This window comes from Dendrobium catenatum, unplaced genomic scaffold (assembly GCF_001605985.2).
Source record: "Dendrobium catenatum unplaced genomic scaffold, ASM160598v2 fragScaff_scaffold_1117, whole genome shotgun sequence".
Taxonomy (NCBI): Eukaryota; Viridiplantae; Streptophyta; class Magnoliopsida; order Asparagales; family Orchidaceae; genus Dendrobium; species Dendrobium catenatum.
This window is the reverse complement of record NW_021319579.1, coordinates 3305609-3318741: the sequence shown is the minus strand read 5'-3', so window position 1 is coordinate 3318741 and position 13133 is coordinate 3305609. Positions and strand designations below refer to the sequence as shown.

At 30.6% G+C, this 13133-nt stretch overlaps 1 protein-coding gene across 1 annotated transcript in view; it reads left to right on the top strand.

The window, feature by feature from the left end:
* Nucleotides 1–3035: 3035 nt before the first annotated feature.
* LOC110103214 (clustered mitochondria protein) overlaps nucleotides 3036–13133 on the top strand; it is a 93426-nt gene continuing 83328 nt past the window's right edge. Inside the window, exons 1-8 of the mRNA XM_020831826.2 lie at nucleotides 3036–3228; nucleotides 3595–3885; nucleotides 4956–5017; nucleotides 8137–8326; nucleotides 8402–8533; nucleotides 8725–8881; nucleotides 12099–12292; nucleotides 12382–12483. Of these exons, the coding sequence (XP_020687485.1) occupies nucleotides 3669–3885; nucleotides 4956–5017; nucleotides 8137–8326; nucleotides 8402–8533; nucleotides 8725–8881; nucleotides 12099–12292; nucleotides 12382–12483 (1054 nt within the window). The 5' untranslated portion in view covers nucleotides 3036–3228; nucleotides 3595–3668. The remainder of the gene's footprint in view (nucleotides 3229–3594; nucleotides 3886–4955; nucleotides 5018–8136; nucleotides 8327–8401; nucleotides 8534–8724; nucleotides 8882–12098; nucleotides 12293–12381; nucleotides 12484–13133) is intronic.

Sequence of the window (13133 nt, the reverse complement as noted above, 5' to 3'; positions counted from 1 at the left end):
TTGACTGTCTCATAATATTCGGAGTCGAGAGAATATGTTTTATTTTATTTTTTAAGGAAATATTCTTAAACATTTTATTTGGATAAAAAAACCTTGCTTTTTTACTAGAGATTATTTCTTAAGTTTTCCTTGACCTAAATTAGTTGTAATATATATAATATGAATAAGGTTTAAATAAACTTTGATTAAGGCTTCGTTTGGGACGGCTTTTTTATTGCTTTCTAAAATGGAGTTTTAGTACAAAATTAAAAAAATTTGTACTAAAACTCCATTTTAGAAAGCAATAAAAAAGCTGTCCCAAACGAAGCCTAAGTTTGAGATCTTATAAGAGAAAGATTTTGAATATGTTTGAACTCTATTCAAATCATATTATCTTATTTGAAGATAGGTTTATACATGGTTCAATGAAGGTTCTTGAATATGATTCGATCATGTTATACACAACAAAGTATAATTCAATAGTTATAACATATCATAATATGAAGCATAACATTTATAAAATCATAGTAAAAAATGTTTTATTAAATCAAACAATTATAATATATTTATTATATAAAGTGTAACAGTCTATATTTTAATTCATTAAAATAATATTTTAGGAGATATTATAAGTAAAATTTGTTAATCATTTTCGTTATAATATATGTATTATTGAGCTTTTATTATAATAATTTCTTCTAATATTAGGGGTAGTATAGAAAATTGATATATGTCAGTATAAGTGAGTTTTTTAAGATCGTTAGGTGTCTGTTTTGTAAATTAATTTTACAAGTTTCTTTTAAGAATGTTATGTTAATCTATGAATATTTTTTTATAATTTTTGAAGCTTCGAATTTGAAAATAAAAAATGATTTAGATTTTTTTGTTAAAATAAAATAAATGACATAATTATCTTTGTATCATATTATTTTTTTATTCTAAATATCTTCATCCACTCAAAATGCATTAAAAGCTTTTTATTTTCCTATTCCTTAGCTAACAGAGACAGAAACAAAATTAAGAGAAAATAGAAGGGAAAGGAGGAGGGAGAGGAAAAATAACTTAGGATTTGAAGATCGTAAAATGATTTTTGTTAGTTGGTCCTGTTGGAAAAGTTGTTCGTCTCGAGATAGACTATCATTATCCTACATCTGATTTCAATGATTTTGCATATTTTGCATTTTATACAATTTTATTTGGTCAGAATGTACATAAGTTGTGATATCTTGATTTTAAGCAAACTTTTACCACATAACTTTTGATATATAATATATGTCGTCAATATGACTATTTTGACTCAAACATATTAATTTTTAGCCAATATTTTTGTATTTTTAAGGATGAATATTAATGCATATGATTTTTAGTTTCTTCCATTGGATTAATTTATATTAATGATTCATAAAAGCTATGGTTGGTTAATTAATAAATAAATAGACGATTATGCTAAAATTAAATCCTGTGGTATTGCACCAAGATCTTATAATCAACACAATTATAACACAACATATTATAGCCTAGTGCCGTAGTGTTCATCAGATCAGTGCCAAATCACTCTATTTCATAACTTTCATGTTTTTCAAATAAATTTATTTCACATGTTTGAATTATTACACATGTGATCACGCCTCGATGGCTTTTATTTCAAGCACATTTGATTTAAGTTGTCACTGACCACCACCAACTCAAAACCATGGGCGGATCCCCATTGAGTTGAGGGGGGGCAAGTTTTTTTTTTTTAATTTTAGAGGGATATTTTGGAATATTTTGGGTATTTTTGGTATTTTGCCCCCTCTCAAAAAAATTTTTTGCCCTCATTTAATCAATCCTAAGCATCTTTGCCCATCCCCATAATTTTTTTTTTTGCCCACCCTGAAAAAAGAAGCTGGATCCGCCCCTGCTCAAAACTATATTCACCAAGCCTGATCACTCATGAAGATCGTTGAAATGGGCCATCAAGCTGAGTTAGTTTCAAATAATTTACACACCAAGGGCGACCATCAAGGTTTAGGTATTTGTAAACTTCTTAGCTGATTTCACCTTACTGAATACTGAAAGGAAGCAACGGCCAGGTGGATATTATATGTAGATGGAGCATTAGGCGAGCAGGGAGTTTAAGTTTAGTCACAACCTTGTTATTAGGCTAATTATGACATATGAGAGCCATGTGACATGTAATAATCAAATTTAGAAGAATAATAATCAAATTAATTATTTTAATAATCGCAACAAACAAAATAATAATTAATCCATACTTTGGAAATTTTTTTTATTAATGAATAGAAAAGTAATTTATGATTAATCATACTAATTAAAAATAAAATTCCCCATATCATATTATTTGTACATCTCAATTAAGAAGCAATTAAAATAGTGATTTAGGTTTTCTAATATAATATAATATGATTATTATACAAATATATATTTAGATTAATTTAAGTTTACATATTTGTAAATATAATAATAAAATTGTTATGAGAAAAATAACTTTTTTAAATGATGTTTCAAAAAGCAATTTTATAGTATAAATTTTTCTGAAACTAATAGTCAAATAAAAATTATTATTTGTCTAAAAGTAAATAATGAGATTAAAAAGTTGTTTTAAATAGACCCTTATTTTTTATTTTTTGCATTAAAATGGCTTTGCTTACCACAAATTTCATCTAATGTAATATCCAAATTATTTTCAAATTAAAAATTATTTTCTTGAACTGCTATGATTCTTAGCTGTTTAATTAAAATATGGTTATAACAACCATAGATACAATTTTTTCAATAAATTATAAATATTTAATAAATTGAAATATATTAAAGTTTTATTTAGGATAAATTTTTATAACTTTTTAAAGTAATTTTTAAAAAATTTTATTTGAAAAAAAATATTTTAAAAAATAATAAAAAATTGTTCTAAATAAAACCTAAATATAACCCAAAAGGAATTACAGCTAACAAAACCCTAAACAAAGTGAACTCTTGTCCAAATTGGTCTCTGCCCGATTGTGACAATATTTCCAGCAAAGCACTCAGAAAACCGAAAATCTCCAATTTTGCCATTCATTTCCTGGAGAAGATTTGGGATCATTAAAAAAAGAGGAAAGGAAGCATTCCATTTTCTAGAAAGCGAGCAAGACCTCTCAATCCCCTATACAGCCGCCGCCATATTGTTTACCTCTGCTCGGCCGCTACTCTCTGACTCTACATTTCTCCGTCATCTTCTGCTCTTGCTTTCGCATGCGCGCGCATGTTGAGGTACTTTTGTTTCTCATTCTCTTCTTGTTGCTCGAAGATTTGTTTTGTTGTTTTGGTATTAAGCTTATGATGACCTGGTTTTTTGTATTTTCTGAAATACTTGGTTCTCTGAATCTCACTTTCAATTGAGTCTCCTTAATTTTATGTTTTTGGTTGGTGGAGCTGCCGCTGGATGATTATTTTCCATTCTGACACTAGAAGTTGTCCATTAGATTCCTTGTTTGGTATTTTTTTCTGTTGCTTCTGTTTTTTTGGTGTTCTTTGCTTAGTTCCAACTGAATGTCTGAAGCTTGAATTTACGAAGTTATTTATTAGCATTTGTGCCTTGAAGACTTTTTTTCCTGATTGTTTTTTTATGCCATTTAGGAGAAGACTTCATTACGTAAAGACGTAATAGGTTACCTGCGATTGATTTTGGGTTGTGCTATTAGCATACAAGAATGGCCGGGAAAGCTAACAAGGCAAAGAGCAGGGGGAAATACCTGCATCGGAACTCTACTGAATCTTTAGAGCCGGTGCCCTCAACAGAAATTTCTGTTTCGCTAGATTCTGTTAATAGCGATGTTCGCGAAGCCAATGGTACTGCTGATAGTAAGGCAGAGAATAATAAGGAGGTAACTGCAAATACTCCAGAAGCAACGCAAACAAAAGCTGAAGGTTAAGATCCTTGCTGTTCACTTATGATTTTTGTTTGCCGCCATTGAGTTGATTCCTTTCGAGTTGTTTTGCTAATTTTTGAAAGTTATTTGTTTTATACCATATTATTGGAGTATTGGGAACTTTTTCTTATACAGCTTGGGTTGTTATGCAACCAAGGGTTTTGTTCTATGATGCGCTAAAACACATTAAAAAGGCAAAGATGCTGATAAGAATTAGGAATTAATATTCTTATGCATCATGCCAAAAATAAATGGCAAACAAGTTTCTGTGTGCACGTACGTGACGTTGTTTGTATTATGTACAATGGTAATACAATGGATTTTTTAAGAAGCACCAAAAAAGCATAGAAGTAATGTGCAAGAGTTACTGATTTCCTTTTCAGATAACTCTCCATGGAAATTTGAAATTTTTTTGTTTATTTCACTTTGGTGTAGTGTGGAAGTGTTTTATTCTTTATAACGAATTTGTTTCTTTGATTAAGATCATTTCATCTCTTATAATTGCTAATCTTCATTTGAAGCAGATCTAATTTACCCTTAAACTTAAGGCTCTGCTTTGTTTGAACGAATTAAATGAGGGGAAATGAAATGGAAATGGTGAAGGAGTTGAATTAGAATTAGTTTTCATCTACTTATTAGGTTGAGGAGAAATTGAGTGGAAACATAATTTTTCTTTCTTGTTTTGTTGACAATAAATTTGGTTTTTATTCTTATATGGAGGCCTTGCGATTCACAGTACCGACTTCATAAAATTTTCTTCTTTTTTTGACTAGGGTTGATAGGGAATGGTCAATAGAAAAATCCATTTGTTTACATTTCTTAGGTAAATCCAATTTCCTACTAATTGCATTGGAACCAAACACTGCATATGAACTTATGAAGTGAAATTTATTTTAATTCCCCAAAACTCCTTCATACTAAATTGATTCTAAAAGAATGAAGTGTTGCAAATGCTAATTGATCTTTGAATTGAATCTCTTACTATTGCTATCTATCAACCAAAGAATTTGCTATTTCTTCTAAACTTGATGAGCTGAATTTATTGAATTTTCTTTTTTTGTTGAACAGGCGAATCTTGCTTGTATCCTGTATCTGTTAGGACACCATCGGGAGAAAAACTTGAATTGCAGGTGTGTTTCATTATTATTATTATTATTTTGTGAATTAGCTCTTGATAAAATGTGTGCAATATCCTATATTTTTTTTGTAATTTTTTTTAAAAAAGCAATACTAACAGTTTCGACTGATCGATTCTTTTTCTTTGAGCTCAACAATTTGAACCAAGTGTATAATCGGTCAAAATTTGCTGGTGTTAATAGGACATGTACATTCAGTTTTCCTGCCATCATATTTAAAATCAATAAACCCAGTAATTTTTTGGTACTAATTCGATAGTTTTGCTTGAAATTAAAAGCTACAAACATATATACCTATGCTTAATGCTAACCGCTATTAAGTTGATAGTTTTATGTGCTAGTCACTAAGATTCTACAGACATACATTCTATTGACAAGGTGCTTCTATACTCTTATGTGAATCTAATAAAAAGCCCCTTACATGAGTTTCCTACACATCGTATGAAACCCCATTTTGTTGTTCAACTGGAAAGCTTTTGCGCTGGCAAGATCAAGCTCTTTAGTACTCAGAGGTTCATACTCAAAATCCTTGCTGTTCTTTTCACTAATAGTATCCTACTAATGCTTTAATATGGCCTTCGTACGAGTTACGACTAACATTGTCTTTAGAAACCGTTACATTTTCTTATCCTTTAGCTGAATTGATTTGTTGCGATGTAACCATTTAATATCTTCCTAGTTGCAAACCAAGTATCACTTAGGCTAGATTGGCATGACTAGGAAGTGTAGTGCTTGAGGAATGGGTAAGACGTTTGAAGAAGAAAGGACGATGAAATTTTAACTACGGAATATAAGAAGATCAAATTACACAACACTCAAGTTTCATTGTTACAGAGCATAATTAGATTGGATTTATTTAACACCTTGCATATAAGATCTTACAACTAATAGCCTGAAAGTCCACCATGTAAAATAGGTTTGGGTTTGCATACACGAACATTGGTGAAAAATGCTGGTAAAGATATTAGCAACAAGGAAGAAGGCATCCAAATATATACAAAAAATGCCATGGAAATCAAGTAAGATGCGTTTTAATCCAGATAGATCAATATCCATTTGAAACGAGCGTTGCATTCAAGTATGCCTATCATATGAGTCATTTGAAACTAAATTTCTTAAGGTGCACAACAACTCATTGATTATCATGATGATGAATAATATCAAATAGTGCTTGATAACATATGGTAACCTTGAATATAGTTCTACTGATATCCACAGACTAAGAGAGTATATTGATGCTTCTTCGTAAATCTTCCATTCGAGTACATGGTGTAGGGGCTTGGCTTTTCAAAACATGATCAGTAGGAATCTAGAGATCATATCTATAAGTGAAAATTTGTATTTAGATGTGCATGAAATACAACATGAATAATACCAATACGGCTAAAGATGTTCCATACACCTGATATATCCTATAATAGCATTTAAATTAATGAGAGTTCAGTATGAATGAATTGCTTAATAAACACTGAAATCAAACACGTGCATTACTAGTGATATAATGCCATAATCATGTAATGCTAATTACGGAAGTTTTGCATGAAACAATGAAAATTCAATTCTACATATAAATATATAATCAACATGATCGATGAATTTCCTTCAATGAGTCTTTTATGAGGTATCTAAATTAATTTACATGACTAGTTTGAGTAAACCTGATATATTACAAATAGAAATATCAAGGGAGTTCCCCTTTATAAAACTGTGCACTTATCTAGTAACAACATGAGTCACCTACCTATGTTGCCAAAATCTATTTACCGTTTGACCTGAAAATGAATTGACCAAAATAAATTCAATTGGATATTCCTTTGATTACAATTAGATTATACCTTTTGAGAAGCAATTTGGGGATATGACGGAGGAGAAAGTTTGCTTAGTTTTGGCCCTTTTCTCAAGATTATTCATAGAATCAATGATAAACACCAATAGTTCTTTTCATTAGTTGTTGGAGATGTGGGGAAAAGATAGGTGATAATGATTCAGGGAACAGATTTTTTTATCATTTGGTGTTACATGTTGAAGTCTAACAACCATGCATATGGTCATGATATCAAGTTGAGCTCAGGTGTGATGACCTCAGCTTTAATATGAAGATCTTGATTGAGTCAAGCTAAGTTCAGGTTGAGTCGAAAGTGATTGATTTGGAGTGGAGTTTTAAGCTGATATAGTCAAATATATTACTGATAATTACATGTATACACAAATACTCATATATATATATATATATATATACACAAATATACATATATATATATATATATATATATATATATATATATATATATACATACAAGGAAAGGAAGATGAGTGGACCATAGGTAACGTGCTAAGAGATGTTTATATCAGAGTTAACACTTCATTTTGCACACTAAGTAGAAGTGAATGTATTCATAAAGTTAAATTATATTGGGTAGTTTCAAGAGGTTATTGAAGGTGGTGATGTTGATGCTAATACCAACTCCATGTTTTTTTTAAAAAATTGATTACCTCGAGAAAGCTCTATTGGGCTAAAAACGTAGCTAGCATATATCAGGAAAATCAGTTTATTAGGCTTTAGAAAACCATTCTCATTAATTAAAAAAAAATGAACATATGATAAATAGATAATCAACAAGGAAAATATAATTAAACAATAGCTCTAGAATGTTCTAGAGGTTTGCTTTGAAAGTTTAAAGTTCTCCTTTTCTCTAAGATTTGATATGCTTTATTTCCGTAAGACAATTCAATAAAAAAAAAAAAGAGATAAAATGCTGAAACAAACATTTTTTGTCATCCTTGATGGTATTACTAAAGCATCTCTTGTTACTTCCATTCCAAATGTTCCAAATAGCCGACTGCAAGAGCATGCCCCGAATATCTTAGCATTATCTTTGATAATAAGGTCTCTCCTTTAAGAGAATGCATAGCTAAGTGTTCTTTGTATGTCTGAGTGGTAACATTATTGATTATGGTTTTTATCTTTCATTTCTTTACTGGGTTTTTTTTTTTGTAGTGTTATTTACTTATTTGTCATGTCTTCTATTTGTACCTCTATTTTCTTAGTAGGTTTGTCTAGTAAAGAGCAGCTAATATTTGATGAACAGCTAACATTGGATTTTGATGAACAGCTAAGCCCAGGAGATTCTGTAATGGACATCAGGCAGTTTCTTCTTGATGCTCCAGAGACTTGCTTCTATACCTGCTATGACCTAGTTCTGCATGCTAGTGATGGTTCCCCTCACCAGCTAGGGGATTATAGTGAAATCTCTGAATTTGCTGATATTTCCGCAGGTGGATGCTCCTTAGAGATGTTTGGAGGTATGTTTTCTCATTTATGCCATCTGCAATTTTCTGTTTAACCAATAAATTCTGATTTTGATGGGTTTTCTGCAGCTCTATATGATGATAGATCTATTAGATCTCATGTTCGTCGTTCCCGAGATCTGATTTCTCTTTCGAATCTTCATACATCATTGTCAACATCACTAGCCTTGCAGCATGAACCTTCCCAGCAAAAGTCTCCAGGTTTATACATGCCTTTGATAAAGATGCATTCTCTCATATCCCATTTTAACATTTCTATCTTTGGTTCTTGAGTACACAAGCACATTGAATGGGATAGCAACTTATGCCTTGCTGTTGTTTCAACTTATTATCAATTGAATATATGTGGGTTTCTCTGTATATTTTAAATCAAAGCTACTTTTGCTCTGCAGATGCTGTCAAAGTGGATACTCTAGAGTTAGATGGTTTAGGCTTCATGGAAGATGTTACTTGTTCTGTCTGCAATTTGGTGGTGTCATCACCTATGGACATTAAATGTGTAGAAAGCATTACTTTTTCTTCTTTCAATCCTCCTCCGAGCTATAGGCGGTAAGAATTATTAAACTTGCTTCTGTTAGGTGAACTACCCAGTACCCACTATGGATTGGGTTCTTGTTTGAAGGGATTCATATGTTAATATTTAATTATCGTTATCTAATTTTGCTTTTGCTCCTACACAAGAGTCTGAACTTAAGAGAGTTCTTTCTTGCGCATTAAGAGGGATAGTTAATTATGAGGGCTTGCGCTTATGGGAAGTAAGGACCCAGATCTAACTAAACCTTGTACTACCTTTAGGGGAAATCTGGTTAACTACAATATGACTTAAGAGGAATATAATCCTATGTCTGCAAAGTGGGATTCATGTTGACATTCCATTTTTCTTTAGCCAACAAAGATGTAAGGACTTTCTTAAGTGAAGTCCATTAAGGATGAAGATCAAAAAGTGCTTTTATTAGAAGTGAATTTTCAACAAAGGTGAATGAGATATTTTGATAAGCATTTCAATGAAGATTGTGAGCATACGATTGAATTTTATAACATTAGTACCATAAATGAAAATAGAGAATTTTGTTTTTATCGGTGTATTAGTAAAATCAAAGTTAGAGAGGCTTTAAAGAAAATGAAGTGTGGAAAAACTGTTGGATGATATTTCAATAGAGGTATGAAAATGTTTAGGAGATGAAGGAATTTCTTGGTTTTGGAAACTTTTCAATACTATTTTGAAGATTAAAAAGATGCCAAATGAGTGGAAGAGTGCGTTAATTAGTATTTTTAAGAAAAAGGTGATGCACAATAGTGTATGAATTATACATGAATTAAGTTAATGTGTCGTACTTTAAAACTATGGGAGAGAGTTATTGAACATAGGCTACTATGCAATACTAATGTTTCTGAAAATCAATCTGGATTCATGCAGGGTAGGCTTACCATGTAAGTTGTACATTTATTGAGAAGTTTAATTGAGAAGTATAGAGAGAATAAGGAGGATCTACATATGATAATTATTGATTTAGAGAAAGCTTATGATAAAGTTTAAGAAAAGTGCTTTGGAGAGTTCTTGAAAAGAAAGGGGTTAATAATTATTTTATTCAAGTCGTTAAAGATATCCATGCAAGAGCTATTACTTTTATTCAAACACAATATGGTTTGATCAAGTATTTTTCTATTTTTGTTGGATTACATTAAGGATCAACTTTAAGCCCATATCTTTTTTCTCTAGTCATGGATCTTCTTACTAGAGATTTGCAAGAGGATGTAGCCTAGTGTATGCTTTTTGCTGATGATATTCTTCTCATTGATAAGATTAGAGAGAGAGAGAGAGTTGAAAATAAACTTGAATTATGAAGGTCAACCTTAAAGCCTAAATGTTTTCGTTTGAGTATATCTAACAAATATATGGAGTATAATTTAAGTAGTAATAGATCTAATGGGGGATTGTCACTTTGGGTGATCAAGTCATTAATAAGAGTGCAAGCTTTAAATATCTTGGGTCTATTGTACAAAGTTATGGTGAAATAGATGGGGATATTATTAGTAGAATTCAAGTTGGATGGTTGAATTGGAGGAATGCATCGGCCTGTTGTGGGATAGGAAAGTATCCCTCAAACTTAAGGAAAAATTCTATAAGATGTTGGTGAGATCTGCAATGCTTTATGGTGTAGAATGTTGGCCATTAAAAGAGAAGCATAAAATTAAGTTAATTGTTGTACGTAGAGATGTCGAGATGAGGATGCTCAGGTGGATGAGTGGCTTTACTTTTATAGACAGAATGCAAATTGATTGTATATGTGAAGATGTTGGAGTAGCTCCCGTGGCATATAAGATTAGATAGAGTCGCCTTAGATGATTTGGTCATATAAAATATCGGTCTTCTGGTGACCCGGTTAGGAGAGTAGATGTGTTAGATTAGACTTATGTTAAGATATGTGGAGGTAAACCTAAAAAGATTTGGTTAGAAAACATTAGAAATAACTTTTTTTTTTTAATTTTAAATAAGAATTCGAATCTAACATAACACAATGGAGAAGAAAAATAATGTAGCCGATCCCACGTAGTGGGATAAAGGTATCATGTTGTTGTTGTAATATTATCTTATTTGCATTGATTTTAGCCTTCTAATAATTTTCTATTAAAATGATTTTTTGCACGTTGTTATGTCTATTATAAAAAACAATATTATGCAATATCGAATTAACTTTTTACTGAATCAAGTTATTGCCACTATCGATTTTTTAGATAAGATCCTCTTCTTCTACCAATCTTTGCCTAATTAATTGTCACTTCTCTTTTTTATTTCTTCTCAAATTTTGATTTTACATTTTGCATTTTTCTATTTACGATCTGCAATTTACTCTTATCCCCATTGAAAATAATTAATGTTGCTATCATACATGTTAGCTAAGAGATATTGCTCATTAATTTTGTGCTCAATGTTTAATGTGATATAAAAAGTAGGAGGTTCAACTTTTTAAAAGGGAGTAATCTGATCATCTCTCTCTCTCTCTCTCTTCCCCATTGCCGTTGCTTTTCCCCATTATTATCTTAGAGACAAGCTATTAGTTTTGCCTGTTATTATTTATTTTTTCTTTGAAATTCGTTCTTCCTACATTTTTTAAAAAATTGGCATGTAGTTATGCTTGTGATAGTATCTCATTTCTTACGCAAGTTAAATTATGCTTTAATATGTTATGATCATCAATTTTCTATTGTGCAAGAAATTTTATAAATCATATAACTCCTCATAAAAGTATGTCTATTCATGAGTTTAGTAATTTTTTTTAAATTAAATTTTTGGTTTCCTAAAATTGAGATATGCTTAAATATGACCTCTGACATGGATATTTTTGTTCAATAATAATTTGTTTTTTACATGATATATTTTCTAAGTGACATGTAGGAATAAAAAAATTAACTAATCTTCATTTCCAAATAAATGATTCCTCTTTTTAAGAGAAATTGTATAAAAAATTTAAATGCTTCAAATCAAGAAGGTAATATTATCTGATTTTGTGTATTTATATCTCATGTCTAAATTGCTTGTATTTTATTATATAATTTATAGAACATATGTGTTAATTTTGCATTTTTATTGTTTATTTATTCATTTATTTTTATCTTAACAACATGCCTTTTGAGGCATTTTTAACTAATCTAGTCCGTAATAAGTTTGACAGCCAGTGTACTCTCTTCCTTTTCATGATGAATTTTTTTCCGTCTTGGTTTCAAAGTATGCATTTTTTACCAGCTTTACTATTTTTTTATTCAGGCTTGTTGGAGATTTGATCTATATTGACATTAAAATTCTGGAAGGGAGTGAGCTTTGTATAAGTGGAACAACAAAGGGTTTCTATGTCAATTCCAGCACTGGAAACATATTAGATCCAAAACTAGCTAAGACAGCACACGAGGCTAGCACACTAGTTGGTTTGCTTCAAAAGGTCAGCCCCAAGTTCAAAAAAGGTATTTGTTTTTGCCTGTTTTTCTAGGTTTAAGAATACTTTGACATTGGGTAAATAAGTCTACTAACAAGTTCGAGAATCATGTTGAAGGTTTTCGTGAAGTTTTAGAACGAAAAGCTTCTGGACATCCTTTCGAAAATGTTCAGTCTTTGTTGCCACCAAACACATGGTTGGGCGTCCATCCAATTTTAGGTAAATAAATTTTGTATTTTGTGCATAGTGCATGTGATGTATGCCTCCTCGAGATAAATTTTCTTCCATGTAATATGCTCTTATGTATTGATGTTGGCACCTATTCTTGAATTATTGGGATGATATGTCTGAGTATTTACCCTTCGTTTCCTAATTTTGATACCCATCGAGGTATTAAACTTTAAGCTCTCCAAGTGCATTATGGATATGACTATTTACCCCTTTAGTTTATAATTATCAGTAAATATCTCCATATCACACAATTTCTTATCCATATATATCAAGGCGCAGGCTTTTCTATTTGTAGCATATATAATGAAATGCAATATAAATAATAGAATATAAATGCAATTTTAATAGATTTCTAATGATGATTCATGACATTCTAAAGAAAAAAATATAGGATATACTACTCTTAAGGCTTCTGAGAATTTTTAAAGGCACATCACCATCAAATAACCTTCCATCTACACAATCGGTTTCTATAGTGTTTACTTTGCTAATTTTCCACTTGAATGCCTTAATTAACCTTGAATTTATGCTAAAACTAAGAATCTTTTTATCTTCTTCAATTTTAAATTTATTCGTGACTTCATCATTCCCCAAACAAAACTAGTTAGCTTCTTAAAGCTCATAGATGGTTTTATTAA